Raw genomic sequence first — 19,187 nt, 5'->3', positions numbered from 1 at the left:
CTTCTACCAATAAGACAAGTGCAAAGAGATATAAATGAAAAACTAACAATTTACTAAAAGAAAACATAGCAATAATCACAAGATACAAAGGTAAATGGTTCAGCCTGAGCCCACAAATGCAGAAAAGGTATTTCCAGTTTGTCCCCAAATAAGGGATGGCACTGTTCCCACTCTGGGCCATATGGCAAAGGTGTCTCTGTAGTTTAAAACCTCCCTCCTCCAGACAAACAAATAATAGGGAATGGGGGAAAAACTCTTTTTGTCTGAAAGAAGTCAATGTTGCTGAGGTCTCACACTCCCTCACCTCTCTGCTTCTGAGGGAAGAGCCCCTGAACTTCCAGGGCCTTTATGCTGGAAACCACATCCTCCAGCTGTGACATGGTGGTATTAAACATTAAACACTGAAGTTCTTCCCTCCCTATTCCTTTTTTCTTCTAACCATATCGTTTGATTCCATACCACCCACAGCATGGCAGGGGCAGGGTTTTCAGCTCAAAGAGTCTCACTTAGGACTGATGTTTATAGGGTCACAAGGTGATTTGCTTTAGTTTGGTAAATTTCCATCGTGACCACAATCCAGGTTGGCAGTTAATGGAATTTTCTGAAGCCCACCAAAAATTGTACCACTCCACTTGGGCAACAACTCAGGTAAGTAATATCCCAAGTCTGTAAGGGGATGACTTGATTATCCTGCTCTCACTCCCTACCTTGGTCAGGCAATAGGAGTTCCTAGTACAGTCAGTGCAGCTCCACCTTTGCCATCAAGAGCTCCTGGTGTGGTCCATGGGATACTGTCCAACATATTACACAAAGTCTAATGGGAGTTCTTGAGATCTTAGAGTGGCCTAGAGGAGCAGGAGAAGAAACACCACAGTCAGGAAGAGCAGACCTGCCACATGCTGGATGAGGATTTGCTTCAAAAGAAGCTGTTGGCTGCCAGAACACACCTGCAAAGAACAGCTGCAGACAAGAAATCCAGCCATGTTCCTTATCCAGTCTGTTTCCACCAAACCCAAGAAATTAAGAGTGGGCAGACAAGCAGGAGGAAGTGGAGGAACATCTAGAAATAGCCATGAGGGCAGCTGGCCCGTGCCAGGCTGACCTGCAGTAGGAGTGATCCCACACCTATGAGTGAGTACCTGTAAGTAGAAACTGCTGCTGCAGCAATGCTCCTACAAACCAGCAGTTTTGTAGTTATGCTATGAACTTCCCACTATCATATGAACCACATAATCATACAGCTTCAGCCATATGACCTTCAGGATGTGGGCACAGCATGGTTTTGTGCAGTGATACACTCCTTGTTCTCTATTTCCTTCTACAGTTCAAATCTAAAATAGTTTGGATGGAAAGAAATGCTCCAGTTTCTAAATTCTGTGGAGTTTCCATGCAGACAGGTCTTGCCATAATTATTTTTAGCATGTGGCTTCTGCTGTTAGTTTCTGACATGGCTCCTGCTGGACCCTTCCCAGGGAAATCAGAATGTGGGGCTTCAAGCTGATACCCTGGATCCACCAGCAACAATGGCCAGAGCACAGATGGCCAGCAGCACTCATAAAACATAACCTATTACATGGGAGCTGGATTTCTTCCCTTTCCCTTGTCCTTTCCAAGAGGATACTGCTTCTCTCTGAAAGACACAAATCCAGAAATGTAAAAACATGGGGAAATGCTTACTTCTGGGCAAAAATGATCAGTGTGTTTCCTCTCACACTATACTTATGCCCCTCCTGGTACAGAAAAACCTTTCTAGACAGGGCTTGTGCTGCAGTAGGAGAAACAAGGCTCTGACTAATGCAAAATTGTGTGCAGGAGCTCTGCCTGCTGGGAACTGACTATTGCTAACTTCCCTCCAGCAGCCCGTGCTGGCCACGGGCAGTGCTGGCTGAAACATGAACTTGCAGCCGAGAGAGAAGGAGGCAGGGATCAGGCTGGACCTCATGCAGGCTTTATTTTTGCAAGGGGGGAAGCGGGACAGGGTAAGAAAAAAGAAGGAAAAAGTGATGCAGGGGTCTGGCTGGATTCCAGCTGCCACACGCTGCACCACCAGCTGGTATCCCTGAAGGGTCACCATCTGGCAAATGCCACAGAGATGTCACCTACCTTGCCCCTGCAGCCATTGCTGCCCTGGGGCGCCATTTACCTCAAAAAAGCCATTTTTGCCCTCCATGTTCTTGGCAGAACAAATGCCAGCATGAGCTCTCACTGCTAGCACCTTGCTCCTTAGCTTGACACCATGGAGGTGGCTTCTTTAAAAGGCTCTTAAAAGGCTGTGCAGTCACTTCACACATGAAGCAGGTACTCAGTGCAAAGGGTGCCATCCTGCAGGGTGCCCCTCCTGGAGCAAGGGTGCTGGGTGCTTTGGGAAGCGGAGCTGAGCTTGCTCAGATGAATTGGAAGCAACCAGTAAAAGGCATTTGGGAGCAGACAGGAGTGGACAAGGGATGCTGCAAGGAAAAGGTACTGAGGAGATGCTGTCTGAGGTCAGGAAGGGCTGAGGGTCAGACACTGCTCTGGGAACTGTTAAAACAGGAAAAGATCATAGAAGAAGCCAAGAATTCTGACTGTTGGCATCGTGCTGGAAAGATTTATTGTCTTTTTTTCTGTGAAGTACAACGTAAAAGTCTCATGTTTGAGGAGAGGGGGGAAATTACCAGGCTGCACTGTTGCTTTTTTACAGTCTTAGAGTCATCCCTAAAAGTGTGAGGCTTAGCTCTTCCCTCTGGATATCAGGAGTGACTGCAACAGGGTTATATCAGTATAGGACTTGTATACACCAGCATCCCACATCTCTTTCCTTTTCCTTTTCCTTTTCCTTTTCCTTTTCCTTTTCCTTTTCCTTTTCCTTTTCCTTTTCCTTTTCCTTTTCCTTTTCCTTTTCCTTTTCCTTTTCCTTTTCCTTTTCCTTTCCCTTCCCTCCCCTCCCTCATACCTCTGCATTGATTCTTTCCTACACTTTTTTAACCAACCTGCCCTGGCACTAACTAAAATGCAGCTCTTCTCCTGACCAAGACAACCTTCAGCATTCCAGAAATAACTTTCTAGCCTCAATGTCTGATCTCACCTGGCTCAAACAGGACCCTCTAAGGACACCTTCCCTCTCATAGCAGCTCCAGTCCCATAAACAAAAGGGACAGGCAGGCCAGTGGCCACTTTCCCTCTGCAGCACCATCAGATGCAGTGCCTTGCCCTTTAGTCTGGCATGGAAAGATGCCAGAGTTGCAAAGAGGCTTTCAACTGTGACAAATTGCATTGGTGTCACCTGGCTGGAGCCAGGTGGAGTCTGCCAATGCATGCTGGTGAAAGAACCACAGCTCCCACTTGAAGCAGTGGCCAGGACTTGGGGCTGTAGAGCACAAACCAGCATTTCAGATCAAAGCAGGAGCAGCAGCAGCAGCAGGATAGATGGATGGATTGTGAGCACAGCTGGAAACAGCAAGGCATCCAGCAGGGTATTTTCTGTGGCTGTGGGGTGCCATGCCACTGAGTGCAGCTGGGGCTCGTGGTCCCCAAAGGCACCAAAACTCCTCAAGCTCTGGGCAGTGACTGAACTCTCACTATAATGTCCAATACCCAAATGCAGTTCTGTTGAGTTCATTTGACTTTCCTCAAAGATATTGAAGAGGAGCCCAGCCTGCCTCTCTGCAGCATATGGCTTGACTATCCTACCACAGCCACATCCAAGGAATAGGAGGAAAAAGAGAAAGCAGGAGAAGTCTTCCCAAAGCGTGGGAAAGCAAATGACGCCTGATACTAATTTGATCTGACCTGTTTCCAAAGGCAGTGGAGGACACACCTCTGAGCTCCATCTGTCTCTTTTACTGAAGAGAAGGGACACAGACACTCCCAGAGAAACCTGTGGGTGTTTTTTACAAGAGCAGAGAAGAACAGGCAGCTGCCATGGATAGAAAGCAGAATTTAAGAGGGAAAATAATCCTGCTTTCTTCATTCATAATCATTTCTACCGAAGCAGAACTTCGCAAGAACATAATATGGGAACAGCTATAAGCCAGTTCCCCTCTAATGGGATAAAAATGAAGACTGAGAGGCAAGAGCAGAAGGGTGACAAGGTTATCGGCTTTCCCCAGCAGGATATCTGTCAGCCTTTCTGGATGGAGCTCAAATTCCCTGGCATTTCCTTCTGTAACTCGGTCAGAGCTCCTGCTACTTCTGAACTTGTCACAGAGCCCAGTCCCCTTGGACTGCCTCTCAGAGCATCTGTGGCAGCCCTGCACAGCTAATCTGTGCCTATCCTGGTGCTTCCGCTGCAGAAAGCAGCAAAGTGTGCCGCAAAAACCTCGGTGACGCGCCAGGAAAAATTACTGACACCTGAATCTGAATCTGGCAGGTTTGAGACCATTTTGCTTGTGAGAGCAAAGGTCATGAAACCAAGCCAAGGACAGTGATGCATGGCCCAGGGTGGTTGGAAGGACAAACACAGCGACAGACAATATGCAATTTCACAGGCATCACCTGCCAGAGCTCAAGCTCCTCTCAAGCTCTTCACAGCTTTGTTTCTGCTCTGATAATCACACATGGAAACGAGGCCAATCCCAGCCCCCTGTCCCAATCCTTTTCAGCAGAGAGGGAAGACCCCACACCAGTGTCTTTGGCAAGGCAGGCAAGGGGCAGCGAGCAGATGGCGTATCCTATTGTCCAATGTTCCCCCTCATCCCTCTCTGTTTATTTCACCCATCAGTCACTGGCAGCAGAAGCACGGTGGGAAAAGCTGTGCCTGATTCACTGGCACAGAGCCCAAGAGGTGCCCTAGCACCCACTCACCACACAAATTCAGGGGCTGCACATCTGGGGACAAAGGTTCCCACAGCTGTCTGGTGCTTGTTCTCCACACAGAGGGGGTTGGGAGCGCAGACAGGGATGGAGGCAAGCACCCCACATGCCTCCTCCGTGCTGGAAATCTGTGTGCAAGAGTGAAAATCTTACAGTGGCATCACTGCTTTGAGAGGAGAGGGGGCCCATGCTGTATCCCGTGGGGACATGCACAGTGTTCCAAAAAGTCACAAAACCAGAGGAAGCCATCCCATGGATGAGAGGAAGATGTTGCCCAGACTGAGTGCATGGGATGGGTGTCCAAGAGCCTGTGGCAGGGACCTGGCATGTGCACAGATGTGGGGATATCTGTAACGTGTGCCTCTCATGTCCCACTGGGGAAAAGCGGATACCTCCCAAAAGCCAACAAGGGCCTCTGGATCTCCCGCAGGATCCACCTGGGCAGGAGGATGTGGGCAACCTGGACAACGTTGGGATTTCAATGGTGTGTGCTAGGACAAGGAGCGCTGGGTTCCCTCACACCCAGCTGCGGGCAAATGCCCTGTCCCAAGCTGGAGAGGCGGGGATGGATACCAGGGAACAGGGAGGGCGGTCCCTGGTGCACGGGGTCAGCACCGCCGTGTCGTTGTGCTCCGGGGCACGGGGGTTGGTGAATTTGCGAGTCCTCAGCTGCACCCGCGGGCTCCCGCCCCATGAGCGCGGCTGCGGGGGGGCCGGCGGCACGCTCGAGCTCCGCCTTAGCGGGAGGCGCGCTGCGTTGCTGGGGCGGGGCGCGGGCGGTCCCGGGCCCGCGGTGCCGCTCCCCGTTGCGGGCGGGCCCGCGGTGCCGTGACGGGACCGACTCCGCCACAGCCCGGGCCGGCCGCGCGCACGCGCAGGACGCGTCGCCCCGGGAAGAAGGGGGGACGGGCGCTGCCCCGCGCCTGCGCGGTGCGGCGGAGGGCGCCATGTTGGCGGGGCGGGCTGCGCGGTGGCGGTGAGCGCTCGGGGCCGCCGCGTTCGCTCCCCGTCTCCGCCCGGGGCCCGGGGGGTCGCGGCCGAGCGGGGCCTCCCCTGGCACCATGAGCGGCGGCGGAGGCGGGCGAGTATGCGACCTGTCGCGGCGCAACCCCCAGGAGGACTTCGAGCTCATCCAGCGCATCGGTAGCGGCACCTACGGCGAGGTTTACAAGGTGGGCGCTGCACCACGACCCGGCGGGGTAGTCGCCTATGTCCCTCTCTCCGCTGTCAGGCACCCCGGTCCTCTAAAGTCTGGGAGGGCTTCCGTCGCCCGCCGGCGTGTCCTGGCCCTCCCCAGGGCAGCGAGGCCGCCCCGCTCCGGCGGGGTCTGCGCCGCCGCACCGGCACGGCCCCGGTGGGCGCCCGGCCCTGCCGCCCCCGCCCCGCCGCGTCCCCCGGGCGGCAGAGCCGGGCGAGGGGGCGACCCGCGGGACCGGCCGCGTCCCGGCTTCCGGCGGCCGGCTGTGGCCGCTGCTGCTGGGTGCCGGCTCGGGCGGCTCTGCCACGGGCGGAGCTGGGGGTCGGGTCCCCTCCAGGGCGAGCCGGGAGCTGTAGGGGTGTGGGCAGCTTACTAGCTCCGTTCGAGCCCAAATGTCATCGTATTAGTCCCGGTCGCTGCTCCCGTCGCTGTCTTGTGTGGGAATGCCGGTGTATTGTGTTTGTGTCGGTGGGAGACGTGAGTGTGACTCTGCGGAGGGCGAACTGTTGTCGTTTGGATGAGAGTGTTTCAGAATTCCGACCTAACTTCAGCAAACGTAGGAGAATCAAAGCTAAAGCAAAACCAGCTAAACATAATTTGGGTTGGTTATTTTTTTTTTTTTTTGGAGGGGCTCTATGATGCATTTTGTAGTTTTTCTGTGCTCTGCCAGTGTATGTTGTTATTTGTGGCTGTTGGGATGTGGCAGGCTCTCCCTGGGATAGGATGACACTGGTTGTAACCTGGTCTTGGAGCAGAGGGGAGAGCTGAAGTTTGTCGTGTGCAGCCTGGTGGAAGCATTGTTGGAACTATGTACTTTCCAAGCATCTTCTTGGCCTGCTTTTGTCATCACAGCGTTTGTGTGGGGAAACTTGCTTTGGGAGGCAGGACTGTAGGGAAACATGCAGAGCCATTCCACAGTTTGAGTGCGCAGAATTGGTGCTAATGCTGCCTTTCACTTTATGTGAATGTGCCTAGAATGAAGTCTTGTTGCAGTTGGGCTGATTTTGCTTTAATCTCCTCTCTTAAATGTCATGGAAGTTTCAGGACCTAAATCCTCTTGTTACTGCACTCTTGGTGTGCTAACTCCCTGCTTTATTAATTGTTTAATTGAAAGGGTGTTTTGTGTTGTTTGCCCCACCTTGCTTGCTTTCTTTGAGTATTTGTGTACTGTGCTGACCTTTTACTTGTCCAGGTCTGCTTGCCGTATGCTCTGGGTTTTTGTTTTTCTGCAAACTGTTCTATGTTGTGTGTGTATCTTTCTGCTGCAGTTTTTAGCTGAGATATTGACCCTGATACCTTATCAATTGAATTTTTTTCAATGTTCTGTATGTGATTGAAGGAAGTGAATTAACCAAGTCATCTGTCTTTTTGTTTTCATTTTAAGGACATTACCTTCAACTACAGAGTTTGGAATATTTACGTATGCAATACCACTGTTCATGTGAAACCTGTTAAAGATTTGTGAAGGTTTCCTTGATGTTTATCACACTTAGATTGCAGTAACCTTCAGTTTGGCACTGCTTGTGACTTTTTCTTGTTCGAGGCACAGAGTGGATTTGTTGATGCTTACAATGTGCCTGTACCAGCTGAGATAGATGGTGATACAGCAGGGCCAGGATGCACTAGGCTGGTATTATAATTATTTCTTCTAGATGAGAAGTAAGTGTTTTCTGATTAGATTGTGGACTCTGTAGGAGAAATGAGAGATGCTTTTCTCTTGTGGGAGTTATTGCCTGTTTCATTCTGAGCCGAGGTCTTGCCCGAGGTGTCTTCAAAGTGAAGCATAAAAGTAGCCCAAAAACAACAATAAAAGCCCGTTACTTGTGGCAAGTAGTAATATTGTCTGAAATGTCATCCACATGTGAGCTTACTAATGCCTTATCTTCTGTTTGTGAGTGTTTCATAAATGTCCTTTCTTTTGCCTTCACCTGTCACCTGTAGGTGAACTTTGAGGTGGATGAAATAATTGTGTGGAGCTGAAATCAGCTATGTGCCAACAGTGCTCATCAGTGGTGGGGTTTCAGCAGAGTGCTTGGGCAGCTCCAAGCTGTAATTTGTGGTTTTGCCCCCTTAGCAGAGAGAGCCACGTAGGAAAGTGTTGTTCTATTAGCAAGCAGGGATTATTGCCTTAATAAGCTGACAGTCTTGTTATGTTGAGTCTTGGTAAATGCTGATTTTCTGCAACCTTATTTCCTGGCAAAGCATTCAGGAGCTGAATGCAGAGCGACATCTATTTCTCTTACTCTGTTCTAGTTGAGCTGAGCTAGGGCAGGCCATGGTTTAAATGTTTGCTTGTTTAGGAAAAAAATATATGTATTAAAGAGAGGCTTGGTTGCTGTTCTGGAGTTTATTGAATTTGACCTAAGAGCTGATGGTGGGCACTGAACTACAAGGGTTGGAAGGAAAGGAGGATGTGGTCAGATGGATACAATCTTGCTGCTGTGATTCCTGCTCTCTAGGCTGGTATCTGGGAAGGGGCATGTCAGTGCACTGCCAGTGCAGATTTTTGGCTCGAGCCAATATTTTACAGTTGTCTGCACTCCCACTGAAGTTCAGCTTTCAAAAGGACCTTGGAGCAAATCATAATGGATTCATTGCAAGAAAGGTAATGGGTAACATGTCCTGCCATTAACTCTCTATCAAATATTCACAGTCAACAATAATGTGTATATTCTAGCTAGCACCAGTGCAAATTTGTTGTAAGAGATGATGTGTATGGGAATTGCTTAGTTTTCATGTATTCCTTGTGTGGGTCATTTCTGGTTTTTGTATTTCTATATTTGATTTTTGCAAAGAATTTAATTGTATAGAGTGGTCAGCAAAGTGTAAGAGAAGAATTAGGGTTTATTGACTGTGAATCAGAGATAATGTCCTGTCCTGCTCAGTTTCAGGAAATATTCCTAAAGTGAGATGAGGTAGTTGCTTCATTTTGTTTGCTCTGCATTTATCCTTCTCACATTTAGGAAGACTCTTCTGTGTCTTGCTATGAAATTGGCATTCTAACAATCTCTAGTCCCAGATACTCTGTAAGTTGTGCCTTTATTTTAAGGTTTGGTTCACAAAAGCTTTCACATGGTTTTCTGACAGAGACTGTGTTGTTAGGTTTTCTGTTTGTCCCTATCCCTCTATGTTTGTTTTTGGGAGTGACTGCACCGGGCTTGGAAGTATTTTCTGAGGTGATTGTAGATCCATTTTGTTCATGTCATTAATTTATATCATAGCATATTTTTAAAAAAACCTATTGCTTTGGCTTAATAAAGGTTGAACTTCATTTGTCATCTCACAGGTCATTTGTCTAGTGCAGGTGAACCCTTTGAAAGATTTTCATCACCTGACTGCAAAAAAGGCCCTTATTTTGCTGAATTTCAAACAGTTGTGATAATTAATGAGATTATTGTTCCTGCAGAGGTTGTATATTATACTGTGGTTGTCTTCTTTCAGTTCTTTTTGGCATTTATGGCTCCAGCCAGATAACAAATGAAGACAACACAACTCAGTGGGGTGCACATTGTTTGAGGTCTCATTTTTCAAGAAGGCAAGCCTGGTTTTTGTTCGCCAGCCCTTGGGCAGGGAGGTTGATTTTGGTGAGGGAAGTCGTGTATCCACCAGCTTAACTGCCTCATGCTGAAAACTTCAGGTTCTGTGGGTATCTCTGGGGAGCAGCTGGCGACTATTACTGCTTTCTGCTGCCATCCATATTTTGGGGTGTCTGGTTGCTGATGGAGCTTCTGTGTGTTGCTGGAGGAGAACACCCAGGTCAGATGAACCTGAATTGTGATGAACTTCTAATTTTTGGTGTCCTCTTCTCTACATGTGTGTGCCCTTGCTCCTCTTTCTCGGGGTGATCCACTAGGGCATCAATTCTTCTTCAGTTTGTTGTTTCTGAAATGTTGAAACGATGCTTTTTGATAGGCAGTTTAGTCTTCCATTCTTCCTGATTGACATTACAGCTCTTGAAAGCTTCTTCACTTTGTTAGGAATAAATGTCTGTGTTTTGACATCTTTCTGTTCAGCTTTAATTGGTGTTTGAAGCTTGTCAGGTAGGCAGAGAGGGAGGTGGATGTTTTGCCATTCTGTTTTTACTGCACTGAATAAGTGCTATGGGGCTTCGTTTCTGGGACTGTGGTTTCCTTAACCAGTAATCTGTGCCATGCACAGAGGTTTTTGTTTAACATCAGCTTTATCAAGGCATTGCTGTCTAAAATTGTCACTCTGTTGGGTTGTGGTATTACACTTTCTACCAGAATGTGGAAGCTAATTCTTTTTAGCTGGGGGAGGTGTCAGGGTTTGAGAGAGGCTGAAGAGAAGGGCTCTAAGGGCTAGGGAGTTGCTTGGGTGCATTTTCCTGCAGAGTGGAGCTCATCAGGCTCAGGAAGCCTCTTTGTACACTGGGACCAGTTTTCCCATGGAGTTCTAACCTGTTTAGAAATCATTTTTTTCAATAGTTCACACAGGAAGTGGTCAAAACCAGAAGCCTCTGTCTTAGACTTTTGCTTTTTCAGCTTTGTTGCAGCATTATATGCTTTACATTATCAGTTTTCATTTGAAGGATAATCAAAGCCTGACAGTTTTTAGCTTTTATTTCTAGTTGATGATTTTTTATTTAATTTTTTTTTCTGATATCCTGCTGTTGTTAGAGAGTACACTAGTAATTATTTCCTGTTTAATTAGGTAGTGCTCCTTCAGCTTGACCTAGCAGTTGAAACTGCTGCTCAGTGGCAGTCTAGGTCTCTGGAAGAGTATTATTCTTTCAGCTGCTGATAGAATTATAGTTTCTATAGAGCAGACATTCTATAAATGCTGTATACATTTGGTAATCTATAGTTTTCTAGAGCAGACATTCTATAAATGCTGTATATATTTGGTAATCCATAGTTTTCTAGAGCAGACATTCTATAAATGCTGTATACGTTTGGTAAAGTGTCTTTAGATGAAGGCATTGTAGGCCTATCTTTGCTCTGGAAAAAATTTCCATTGACACAGTGAAATGTGCATTTGAAGGATGCTGCTCATGGAAATGGGTGGTGCTGTAAACCCCAGCATCAGAAAGGCTGGGAATTAGAGCAGGTAAGAGTGTGAGTGGTAACAAAAAATGAGCCAGGGTTTTCTTACCTGAGCCTCTTAAAAATTTTAGATTCGTTTTGTCAGCTCAGAAATACTTGTTTGAAATCATCCTTCACCCACTCTACTGCTTATTGATTTTCCATTCTCAAAACCCATAAGGAACTGGCAATTTCAGTGGGATTTTCCTAAATAAAAGTCAAAGACAGTGTCCTCCACATTCTGAGGTGCTGTGTGGTACATACTTAGGCACCCCCAAATTCAGGGTCACAGCCAGCTCCAGCAGGTGGTGAAAAGCATACAGTGGTTCAGTCATTGTCAGTCTCTCATTCAAGTGAGCTTGGAGGAGGAATTGCTTCACAGCTGATTATTTGAAAGGTGTTTGGGATCTAGTAAAACCTGTCAGGGGTATCTTATTCCCATCCCTAGCCTTTACAAGAAGCTCTTGTGCCACTACAATCAGAATAATCTTTTTATTACTCAGATTAGCAAAGACAATTCATATTCCTGCTGTTGATAACACCTTCAATGCTGATAACCCAAAGGGAACAAGATGCAAAATTATAACTTATACAGGTTCTCAACTTGGAGTCATGTTTTTTAATCTATGCCCTTAAGCACAGGGCAGTCTGCTGTTCCTGAAGGTGTTGGTGGCCTGCATTAAATCAGATTTTCTTCCTCCTTTCTGGCTTTCATAAGCCCAGGAAAACTTTCTGGCCCAGTGTCTCCATAGGGACCTATGGAGGCATAGTCAGTGACACAAACTCCTGACAGCTGGACATAGTATTGTTAAAAATAAATAGAACAAAAAATCATGAGCAGGGGTTCTGAGGCCTGTGAAATGTTTTCATCCTGGCTTGTGCAGAGTGTGTAACTTCAGGATGTTCTCACTTGTATCCACTACAGTTGTATCTCATTGATCATGCTATTAGTACAAGTTTGCCCCAAAACAAGTCTGTAAGTGTTAACAAGCCCCCCTGATGATCACAGGTCAGCTTTGTTAAAACTTCAGTAACTTCTCTTCTTTGTCTTGGAGGTTAAAAAATGCTGATTTTGATCAATGAACATTGTGCTTCTGTTTGTTTCTTGCTGTGAACACAGTATGTTAGGAAAAGAAATAAGGAGTAAAAATCCTAGCTCATGCTTCAGTGGTGGCACTTTCTCATGTGTTGCCTTTATTCTCTGGTACAGATGAGAGGAACTCATGGTTTTGCTGTTCCAAATGTCTGTGCATCTTTTCCACCATTGAGGGTTGGGGACATTGCTGCCATTGGTGGGGTGGATAAATAATGACTTACAGGGAAGGCTGCCAGAGAAAGTTTATTTGTTAACTGGTTTTTTCCACAGTCAATCAGGTTTGGACTACTCCTTGAATTTCATATGATTCTCACTGGTTTCAGAATCTCTCTGCCTGCAAAAGATTTGCAAATGCCAGGGCTCCCAGCATTGCAACAGTGTTGCCCTGCCAAAGGATAGTGAGAAGCTTGAGATAGCTGTCCAAGGAGTGAGCTGAGTAAATCTCTAAACCCGGGAATACCCTCTGCAGTTATTTCCAGACCTTATTCTTGTTTACTTTTTATAGTCTTAGGGATATTTTCCCCTCCACTTTTGGTTCCACAACTAGCTCCCAAGCTGCCATGTAACAAACCTTGCACATACTTGGGGAGTCCATAAAGGCTCTGAGTCCTGACTTCCTGAAGTGACTTAAATGAGGCTATTAGCAGCTTACGAGGTGGATCCCTGGCTCCATGTGTTAGGTTCTGTAATTCTGGCCTTTGCAAAAGCAGGCACTGCAATCTGTACTCCTACAGGTAGCAAGCCTCCCCTGGGGAGAGAAGAGGCTGTAGCTGGGCATCCTTCAGGTGCTGCTGCTTCAGTGCTGGGAAGCAGCTTTGCTGCCTTCTCTCCATGGCTGGGGTGCAGGGGCACAGAAATGCTCTGAAAGGCCTGGGCAAATGGCTTATTGGCTTTCAGTTAAAGTCCAAAGGTACAGTTGTAGAAGAGAAATAGTTTTTATAGTAATTTATGTTGCTTCTTAATGGCTTTTCAGAAATGTAGCTTCCTTGTTTGCTCAGTAGAACCAAGGCCTTAGCAGGACAGAGCTCTGTTGGTCAGAGCATGATGCTAATGGCATCAGAATTGTGGGTTTGATCCCCCTATGGACCATTCACTTAGGAACTGGACTTGATCCTTGTGAATCCCTTCCAATTCAGAACATTCCATGTGTGAAAATGCAGTGAAGCTCCTGAGTCATTGCTGCTGCAGTTGGCTGCTGTGTGTCTAAAGGGAATGTTTTGAGGGGAATGCTCCCTAACTCCTTCATTGCTGCCTTGCTTTGTTCAACCCTCTGCAGCAAGGGGAGGCTGTTGTTTTTGGAGAAGAAGGTTCAAGGGGTCTTGCACATAGCAAAATGAAGAAGAAGCATTGCATTGCCCATCTGGGAGTCTTGCAAGTGGTCCCACACGCTGCAGAGCACAGCCCTTGGTGTGCCCTGGATCCCTTGGCTGCCGAGAGACCCACGGTGTTACAGCTGCTTTTCGGTCTCTCAGTGGTTGGTTGGTTTATGGGTTTTCACACCTAAGTACAGCGTGGTTGAGAGCTTGCATAATTCAAGTGTTGTGTGGCATTGTAGCTTCCTGAGCAGACTTAAAGCTTCAGCTCTCAGTATAAATCAGCTGTTTAGTGTTCTCCAACAAGTGGTTCCACTGTGTTAAATCCTTGTGTGCCTCAGTTGCTCTTTGACTACTGCTGTCAGAGAACATCAAGTCAGGAATGCAGAGGTGGCTGCTGCATTCGGATCTCTAAATACTCCTTTTTTGTTTTTTTATAGGCTAGAAATGTCAACACGGGTGAGCTTGCAGCAATTAAAGTAATAAAACTAGAACCAGGTAAGTGGTTTCTTAACTTAAGTAGGACACAGAAACTAAATATTTTTGTGCTTAAGATAACAATTGTACAAAATCAATCAAGTCCACTTATTGAAAGAAGGTGTAGGAAAAAGTACACTGTTTTAAAAAAAAGTACACTGTTCTTAAAAAAAAAGAATCATGACAAACAAGATGCAAGAGGAAAAATGTAATTGGAGAACAGTTAAGTGAAAGCTGATTAAAATTTCATTGAGAATTGTAGGGTTTTTTGTCCTGTGTTCGACCCATGTGTTATAAAAATTTCTGGAACACAAGAATACAGCAAGGCAAAAAACTTGCCTGTTAAAGAGTAGAGGAAGAACTAAAAAGAAGGATGAAATAATAGCTGAACATTAGTATCTGGGAGTTGAGTACATTTCCTGAAAATCTTTTGGAGAGTCTGATTAGGACTTCACTGCTAGATTTGTGCTTGCACTGTGCTTCTGTGGTGATTTCACAAAGCACGTGTGCCCTACAGATCAGTTCTCAGCCTGCAGTCTGTTCTATTAATAAGAGTAGGCCGTTGAATAGGATTAATCTGGGAAATAAAACATCCAGACTTTCTGTCTAACTTCTAACTGCTGGTGTTCCATTTCCAGATTTAATTTTGGGGTGTGAGTAATATTTTAACTACCTGGTTTGATCCTTAAGGTCTGTTTGGGAAAGAAGGTATTAAGTTTTTTTCCATTTTTCCCTTTACAATTCTGGATGGGGTTAGAAATGTTGTGTTTTCACAGTACATACAAATTTAAAAGTTCAAGACAGGACAGTATGTTACTAAGTAGTTCAAAAAGTGTGTGTAAATCACACTTCTTTTCCTCACACTGAAAGTGTGATCTCAGATGCTCCTGTCTAGTTCTGCTTCTTTGTCTTTCTTACCTCAGTTCCCATTGCTGGAGTCCTTGGCTGTGCATGATATGAGTTATCAATCCAGCTGGGTGTGCTGTGGGCAGAGCATGGGGATGCCCTGGGGAAGCTTAACCCCATGCTCTGGTGATGGGTGAACGATTGGCATCCTGCACTTCAGTATTTTTGGCAGCCTTTGGACACCTGAGTGGTGCTCAGAGAGTAGACTTCAGCTGCCCAGTTTTGGAAGTTTTGCAGATCAGTGTATAGTGTGCAGACTTAGGGCTAACAATGTTTAGGGACTTGTTTTAAGGCTTTATGGTACTTTTATTTTGAATGCAGTGAAAATGCTGCTCACACACTGAAGGAATTGTGTCCTTTCAGGGAGGTCCATGTGTGAAAATAAATTCTTCTGTTCTTTAGTGTGTGTTTAAAAGTCTAGCCAGGAAGCCATTGGCAACACACTACAGATAGATGTTAACTTGCAGCTTATGGTTTGAAATTTGCTGTCAGTTAAAATAAAATACATGGGAGTATCATGTTTCTGGTTATAAATAACTCGATGGATAGGTCATCAGTATGTTAATGTACTGGGAAAAACAGAAAACATTCCCAAAAGAAAAACATCTCAGCTGTGTGTTAAGTTTCACACATGATTTTCTCAGTATACACATCTGTAAGAACCTTTGATAGAAAGACTGGGACAGCCATGGTTGCAAATGGTGAGATTCAGGTAAATGTCACCCCTGTGTCAATGTTTTCTAGATGTGAGTTACAGTCCATAAATTTACATTCTTGTGGAGTCTGCTGAAATGTTGCAGCAGCAGTCTACTAGTGACTGGTTTTGGGTTGTTGTTTTTGGTTTTTTTTTTGTTTAGGAAGATGAGCTAACGAGAATGGGCATGTGGCCAAAAATAGCAAAGTTTTGTTGTGTTTTTAGGAACCCAGGCTATTGGCAGGGCTTATGCAGATGGACACAGTGGGGTCTCAGGGAAAATAAGGACTTGAGAAAGAGCTGTGGCCAGTATTGTAAGAGCTGTCAGCAGATGTGAGGTCCATCTGTCCCAGAGTGAAACTTCAGAATATGGTTACTTATTGCTAAGCCCTTGCTAATAAATACTGATTTACAGCTGATTTATGTCTGTGAAACTTGCAGATAATTAGTCTTAATTGCTAAGAATGTTTATTCTATAAACATGTGCTGAAAGTTAAGATGTGACTGTAACCCAGGCCAAAGAAAATACTCGTTCTACTGCATTTCAGGAGAAGATTTTGCTGTTGTGCAGCAGGAAATCATTATGATGAAAGACTGTAAACATCCGAACATTGTTGCTTATTTTGGCAGCTATCTCAGGTACAGTTTGTTTCTTTTGTTCACTTAAAAATGTGTCCCTGTCCCCTTGTAAAGGACAAATCTATAAGGTGACATAGGCAAAATATAATTTACCAAGTATTATCCACTTGTGTATTTTTTTCATTCACCTTCAAATCTGTTCTATTTACTACAGTGTCTCTCTCTAAATAATCTTTCTTCCAGCAAAATTGTTCAGTGCCCACATGGTCATGTTTTCTTGCAAATAAGTTGATGCTTAAAAGCTTTGAATCTAATATATAAGTGGAAAATTAAGCAGAAGTATGTCAAGTCTGAAGTGTCTGTGTATAGAGTATCTTTTAAATCTGTTTCAGTAAAATGTCTGTTTTTCCAACTTGTGAACTTCTGACCAGAATGTGAAGGTTTTGTGTTTGTTTCTGGAGGTGAGGTTATTTGCACTGTAGAAACATTGACAAATGTACTCAGTTGTCTTACCAGCTACTTCTTTTAACCAGTTGTAGTGGGAATAGATTGCTTAGCATAACTAATAAAAAGCTGCTTCTGGTGATATTTTAAATTTCATATGAAAACAGTGCAGAAACAACCACTATTGTTGCACTCAACTTTCCTGACCATTTTTGTATTGAAACACTCCCTCTTCTGTACTCAAGCTGGAGGTGAGAGTGCTTCTTTTTTTGTCTGGGCAATCAAATCACTGGCTTTCAGATGTTTTGCTGCCTGACCTTTTGTTTTCCAAGCATATTTCAATGCTAAGAAGAATACGAAAAAATACCATTGTCCAATACTTGCTAGTCATCAGCATATGGATTTCTTCTGTTTGTGTAGGGATTTTTCAGACAGTGACATTTCTGCCTTGCTGTTGGCCTGAGTGTTAAGTTGCAGACCCTCAATGATACTGTTGGTCCTGTCTCTGTTTTGCTTGCTGCTCAGGCCATATGCTCTGTAGAAAGACTCTACACTGTTACTCTTGGTTGGTATGGGGATCTTCACCTGTCTCAAAGTGCTTAGGCACAGTGATAAAAGGCTAGATTGAAACTAAGAAGTGTAGTCACCTCTTCTGATCCTCTTATGTTCTTTTTCTGTTTTCTGTAGGGCTTTTGCACACTGGGAAGGGAATGCCCAGTAAGCAAGTGAGAATTTGCAACACTTTAATGCTTCATGTCTCTTACTTTGCTGGGAGAGTTCTGGCTTCTTCCCACTTCCACAGTGCTGCTACTTTTGGCAGCAAACAGGATGCAGCCACATGGGCCCATGAGTGCCCCCAAAAGTGTCCCTGTCTTGAGTCCTGCATCATTGTGGGGAGCAAAGAAGGGACTTAGAGATGCCTCTTCAGTGGTTCTTTCTTACTCAGCTTTCTTCCATGGGTTGTCACAGTGCCTGTGCCTGGCATTGGTCAGCTGTTTCAGTGGAAAGTTTTAATATTATTTCAAGCAAGGCTTTAGTTGACCCCATGAAATGTATGGAGTTAACAGCCAGGGAATTCTGCTGCTTAAAACTCCTGTAATGCTTGGACAATACCTTTCCCACCCCTAGAGGAAGCAGCTGGGAATGTAGCTGTGAGGACCATGTGCACTCTGGACGTAAAAGGGGAGGACATCCAAGACAGACAGAATTCTCCCTGGAGCAGCAGCTATTGTAGCTGTCACCTGCTGCTGAGAGCACTTGCAGTTTGCAGCTCAGGAGATAAGCTCAGCACTTCCACCATGGCCTTGCAAAAGCCCTGACACAAATGTCTCAGCTGCTCTAACAGAGCCTTATGAGTGCAAGACATGCAAGGCCAGGTCATCAGGGAGCTGCAGAACGACCATCAGGCTTTCCTTTGGTTCTCCTGTGTTACTCTCTGCTCTGAGGTGGATGTATGGGGTTCTTTTTTTCCACCTGAGTGTTTTGTTGGCCAGGAATGACTAGGCAAGTCCCAGATTTTTTGCTCTGCACAGTGTCTTTTTGTGGCCACATCTCACCAATGAAAATTACTGAGTGAAAATAGAGTTAATGACCATGATAGAAGATACCTTTAAATCCTTCAGCCTGTTATCTATTCTTGGAAAGCACCTTTTGTGGAGGTACAGTGAATCACACTGAATTGATTCTCTTAGTAAGGGAAGAAGAGCTAAATAACTTCCCTTCTGACCCTGCCACCAAAAATATCCATAGGTTTTTTTGAAGGAAAAGTCTTTATCTGAGCAGGTACTTACCCACAGCATAGGCTGTGCTCTACCTAGCTTTGACTAAAGCACTACAGTTCCACTTAATTTGCTGTGAAAGAAATTTAGTTGAGAGACTCCTTGGGCTTTTTGTTTTGTATTTTTTTCTTGTTTGTGTTAACTTCTATGCTATGAAAAAAGTGGAGAAGTGAAAATAAGGAAGAAATAAGAACCCACGTCTGTTTTGTCTCTACTCTCAAAAAAATGTATTTCAACAAAAATCAGAGTGAATGTTTCACTAATACTGTTTTTATTGCTTCATTAAAGTAGAATATTTTTGACTTTTTCATTAGTTACTGTTTGGACAGTGAAGTGTCACATAAGGACTAAATTACACTCATTATTTGACTTGTACTTTCTACAATACAGAGTATGTTGTTGTGCTTTATAGTGTTTGAGTCCTCTGACTTATCTTTTACAAGTGCTCTGCAAATCTGACAGCTCATGAATGGTTTTATTCACTCTTTAGACGAGACAAGCTATGGATCTGCATGGAGTTCTGTGGAGGTGGCTCTCTACAGGATATTTATCATGGTATGCAAAGACTTTATTCCTTAAAATCTAAGTACAGCTTATTTTCAAAAATTGAAATGATTGCAGTGTTTTGGAATTAGAGGAGGAATTTTAGTATCTGTAATAATTCATTGAAGGTCAATTTTAGCTTATCTTTTACTTAATTGGTTTGGGTTTTGTAAACAACATTAATGGGGTGGGGCATGGGGGTGTGCAGCAGAAGTTATTTCCATCCTTCAGGGGCTCATATGCCCCTCACTGCTTTTTGAAGGCTGTAAAATTTTTGGCAATATTTGTAAAATATTTTACAATCTTACATTGTAAAAAGAATAAAA

The 19,187-nt window shown here is 45.0% G+C and overlaps 1 protein-coding gene across 3 annotated transcripts in view; it reads left to right on the top strand.

Annotated features, from left to right (window-relative positions):
• The first annotated feature begins 5,672 nt into the window (after window positions 1-5,672).
• The window catches only part of MAP4K3 (mitogen-activated protein kinase kinase kinase kinase 3), a 65,662-nt gene continuing 52,147 nt past the window's right edge, over window positions 5,673-19,187 (top strand). For 2 of the 3 annotated variants that reach the window (XM_064709322.1, XM_064709321.1), the window contains exons 1-4: window positions 5,673-5,963; window positions 13,881-13,938; window positions 16,066-16,156; window positions 18,809-18,873. In XM_064709322.1, the coding sequence (XP_064565392.1) occupies window positions 5,853-5,963; window positions 13,881-13,938; window positions 16,066-16,156; window positions 18,809-18,873 (325 nt within the window). In that variant the 5' untranslated portion in view covers window positions 5,673-5,852. The remainder of the gene's footprint in view (window positions 5,964-13,880; window positions 13,939-16,065; window positions 16,157-18,808; window positions 18,874-19,187) is intronic. The other variant, XM_064709320.1, reaches the window with a different exon arrangement.

This window comes from Zonotrichia leucophrys, chromosome 3 (genome assembly GCF_028769735.1).
Source record: "Zonotrichia leucophrys gambelii isolate GWCS_2022_RI chromosome 3, RI_Zleu_2.0, whole genome shotgun sequence".
Lineage (NCBI taxonomy): Eukaryota > Metazoa > Chordata > Aves > Passeriformes > Passerellidae > Zonotrichia > Zonotrichia leucophrys.
The sequence above is the reverse complement of the archived record's forward strand: the minus strand, read 5'-3'. Positions and strand labels throughout refer to the sequence as shown.